The sequence below is a fragment of the Cannabis sativa genome, chromosome 5 (assembly GCF_029168945.1).
Source record: "Cannabis sativa cultivar Pink pepper isolate KNU-18-1 chromosome 5, ASM2916894v1, whole genome shotgun sequence".
Lineage (NCBI taxonomy): Eukaryota > Viridiplantae > Streptophyta > Magnoliopsida > Rosales > Cannabaceae > Cannabis > Cannabis sativa.
The window spans coordinates 24647732-24652107 of NC_083605.1; the positions used below are offsets into that span (position 1 = coordinate 24647732).

The following is a 4376-nucleotide window of genomic DNA, read 5'->3' on the forward strand; positions in this document are numbered from 1 at the left end:
AAATTCTAACATGACAACGATATTTTTAATCTTAGCCTCGTCCTTTAACCACGAGCCATATAAAGGAATTATTCTATCATATTCTATTATAACCATCCTTTTACGACTTGATTAGTCATCTTCCATGTGGCGAATAACATCACATTTAAAACAATAAATCGGTAAACATTCATATTTAAAGTTGTTCCAAACATTCCTATTTCCTTCATCTCTCAAGGAGACTCCCGCCAAGAGAGAAAGTTTCAGTTTCTTCTCATTAGATGGATGTTCTTCTGTATTTACATTCAAGTACGGAAACAAATTTCCCACTAGAAATCACTTAATAAGCATTGTACTAAAATTGCGTGTAGGCCATAGCCACGTGTTAAATATGGCTGAAAATTATCAATTTGGAATAGCCACGCACACAGCCACAAGATGTGCTGACGTTGCGTAATAGTAGTTTGTTATTATTATTGATATGAATAAAATATATAAAGAGGCGTTCCACCGCAGAACTCTTCTCTCTCTCATTTAACACTTCCCCCAACGGCACTCCTTCCTGGCTCCTCCTTTTCCCAACCTTCCCAGGTAACATTCTTCTAATTCTTCATTATAATTTCTCGTTTGAATTTGTAGAAACTAATTTGAATTGTAGAGATCCGGTTTGGTGATAAGAATTGTGGAAAGTATATGTCGCGCTTCATGCCCTAATCTTTCACTTTGAGTTTTGAATCTTGAATCGACAATACATTATCAGATATTGCAATTTCAATTATATTAAAGCTTATTTCCTTCAAACGTTTAATTGTGCATATTATAAATTAATCATCGTAAATTTTCTAGGCGAAACCCTAATTCATTTGCGATTTTTATTCATCGTTCAATTCTGGTGTTCTTTTGGCTGTCTGCAGATTTGATAGTTTGATCTTCATGAATTCAACAACAACTGAAGCATCCGTGGTTTCCTGTAAATCGGGAAACAAGAGCGACCTTTGCTTTTTCTGGATTTTGTTCTCATTGCTGCCGAAATTCTTGGGAACGCCTTTTGTATTCGTGAACTTCCTATTGATTAAGGCCATTGATCGAAGTCCCTCAGCAGTAGGATTGTTTGGGGATTTTCAGGGAATTGAACTGTAGCTAAGATTTGACGTACACGACTCCTAATTGCTCCCTGCTTCATCATTGTTCTGCTTACAAAAATGGTTTCGTCTCAGTTCTGTGGTTTGACAAAGCCCCATTTGAATAAATCAATTCAGAATCAGTTACTTCTTCCGAGGAATCCCACAGATTCTGTGGTCTCAGAGCAACTTGAACTGGATTTCTCTGATGTATTTGGCCCTCTACCAGTACCACCGACACCGATAGAAGCGAATTTTGGTGATTCCGAAGATTCAAATGAGCTCGTGTATGATGACCCAGTAGTAATTTACAATCGTTCGCATTCTCTGGTTGGGCCGTCATCTTTCGTCAGCCAATCCTTGAATCTCAACAAGCTTACCATAAGCGAGACAGAGGAGGTGGTGGAATGTGTTGATAGAGACACTAAAGCTGTTGAGAATGAGAAAGTTCAGAACCAGGATGCTTACATTGAGGATGGAATGGTTGAGAAAGATAACACGCCAGTACAAAATGTGGGGATTGAAGATTTTGAGGTTCTTAAGGTGGTTGGGCAGGGTGCATTCGCTAAAGTATATCAAGTGAGGAAAAAAGGGACATTGGACATATATGCAATGAAGGTTATGCGGAAAGACAAAATAATGGAGAAGAATCATGCTGAATACATGAAAGCTGAGAGGGATATATTAACTCAAATTGACCATCCCTTCATTGTCCAGCTCAGATACTCATTTCAAGTAATAAATTACTTACTCTACTATCTTAATTATCAGTGATTATTTGCTCTGAATTGACCTTTATTTGTAAACTTTCTTTATATTCTTCTTACCATCAAATTCGTAAATGTGATAAATCTTTGGGCATCTTTCTAATAGAGTTAGAATTGATGAAAAATTGAGGATGCTGTATAATTTAGCTTTTATATCCTAATAATACTACTGCAGTACTAATTGAAGCTCACTCATGCAGACTAAATATAAACTGTATCTTGTGTTGGATTTTGTCAACGGTGGCCATCTGTTCTTTCAACTTTATCACCAAGGCCTTTTCAGGTAACCTTTAATTGTAAAATTTTGACGTTTGTTTGCCTTCAATGCTTAATATATGGACTTTAACATGAAGGTTTTCCTTTTCTCAGAGAGGATCTTGCACGTATATATGCTGCTGAGATTGTTTCTGCGGTTTCTCACCTACATGCTAATGGCATAATGCATAGGGATCTTAAACCTGAAAATATATTATTGGATGCCGATGGCCATGTACTTCTTTTTTCCTTCTTTCTCTTTGTGCTCACTTATAATGCAATAACAAATCAGTGAAGACTTACTGTAACTGAACCTGTTATTATTTAATCAGGCCATGTTGACTGATTTTGGGCTTGCTAAGCAATTTGATGAGAACATGAGATCTAATTCTCTGTGCGGAACCGTAGAGTACATGTCACCTGAAATTGTTCTTGGAAAAGGCCACAATAAGGCTGCAGACTGGTGGAGTGTAGGAATCCTTTTATTTGAAATGCTTACTGGGAAGGTTTGTACTCTTCTTATTCGGGATTTGTTGTTTTCTCAGTACTGTAGCAACTTATTTCTATTTGTGAGTTCTTTGGACTAATTACATTGCTCCTTTGGATGTTGAAAATTAGTTTTTTCTCATTAAGTCGCATCTAGTAGAAATTGTTTCCCCTTGCTTTATATAATGTATCTGCGTGTGTATTCTGCTGTTTGGATAATCAAGTAGGATAACGCTGTTTGGTAACCCACTCTCTTCCTATATTTTTAAATATTTTGGATTTCATGTAAATGAATGAAACAGATTCTGCCTACAAGTTTGTGAGGTATATATAGACACGTGGATATTATACAATTGTATATTATAAATCATTAGTAAATTACACGTGTCAAAGAGAGTGTAATATATATTGTACTTAGCAATTATTATTTATCATTATGGACATTGTAGAATAAAGCTACATGCATTTATATCTACTAATGTGAGGTGTGATAGATGAGCTGTTTCTGTTGTGACATGATTTGTGTGTGTGTGTTTTTGTTGCTTTGCAGCCTCCTTTCACTGGAAACAGGGAGAAAATTCAGCAGAAGATAGTGAAGGATAAGATCAAGTTGCCAGCATATTTATCAAGTGAAGCTCATTCTCTGCTGAAAGGTATGCTTCAGAAGGATGCTAGTAAGCGGTTAGGCAGTGGAGCGGGAGGGAGTGAAGAAATTAAAAGGCACAGATGGTTCAAGGCTATAAACTGGAGGAAATTGGATGGCCGAGAAATCCAACCAAGTTTTCGACCTGAAGTGGCTGGTACACACTGCGTTGCTAACTTTGAGAAACACTGGACTGACATGCCTCTTGTGGATTCACCTGTCGCAAGCCCCATTGCTAGTGGCAGCGTGTTTATGGGCTTTTCGTATGTGAAGCCTGCTGCCTCGTTTCTTTGCAACGATGCTTCCTGCTAGAGTTACTACAGTATTTTGTATTATACAATACTATTATCTCGTTAATAATTGAATTATAATTTATGTTTGCTATTTCTTGTCATTTGAGAAAGAGATGGATTTGCTTGCAGCCTTTATGGTATTAATTAAGACATTGTTGGTATTGTTTTCTATTTTTGTTTTGAAAGTTATGTTTTCAGAAATGATGACAAAAAGTTATTAACTAGGAAAACAAACATATAGAAACTAGTTAATATATGTTTTTTTTTTCTTTTTTGTTATCTTTTTTTTGAACTATTGAAACTTTCTTCCTATACAGAAGCAGAGTACTACAGGTGTTAGATATAGAAATTACTATGTGGAAGAAAATAATTGTATTAAAGATTGCTCAATTTTAAATCTCAAGTTTGACATGTCACTGCTTGGTCTATCTCTCTCAAGTTGGCTCTAGAACTCTCTAGGGATTTTGACCCTTTGCCTTGGGTTGTTTCCGGTTCTTTGCATTCTCCTTCAGTCATTTTGATTGGGAAATTTAATTTTATATACTTAAAAAATTAAAAAAAATTATAATTAAACCAAAAATTTAAACCCTAAAAAAATTATACATTTTTTTTCAAAACCCCAAAAATACCCCCTCACAATTCTCTCTCTCTGCATCATCTCTCTCTCCATCTCACCCCAACCGCCCACCCTCACCACCACCTCCGACCTCCATCCTCCGACCTCCGACCCTCACCTCCGACCTCCGACCCTCACCGCCACCTCCGACCACCCGCACCAACACCCCGACCCAGCCCCACTCTCTCGGACCGCCCAAAAATCGCACCCCGAAAA

General features: G+C 37.0%; 1 protein-coding gene across 1 annotated transcript; it reads left to right on the forward strand.

Annotated features, from left to right (window-relative positions):
- The first annotated feature begins 413 nt into the window (after window positions 1-413).
- On the forward strand, window positions 414-3715 carry LOC115716310 (serine/threonine-protein kinase AtPK2/AtPK19). Its single transcript, XM_030645069.2, has 6 exons — window positions 414-570; window positions 894-1835; window positions 2068-2150; window positions 2237-2357; window positions 2455-2628; window positions 3159-3715. Exons 2-6 carry the CDS (start codon window positions 1182-1184, stop codon window positions 3561-3563), a joined length of 1437 nt encoding a protein of 478 aa, XP_030500929.2. The 5' UTR covers window positions 414-570; window positions 894-1181; the 3' UTR covers window positions 3564-3715.
- The last annotated feature ends 661 nt before the right edge of the window (window positions 3716-4376 follow it).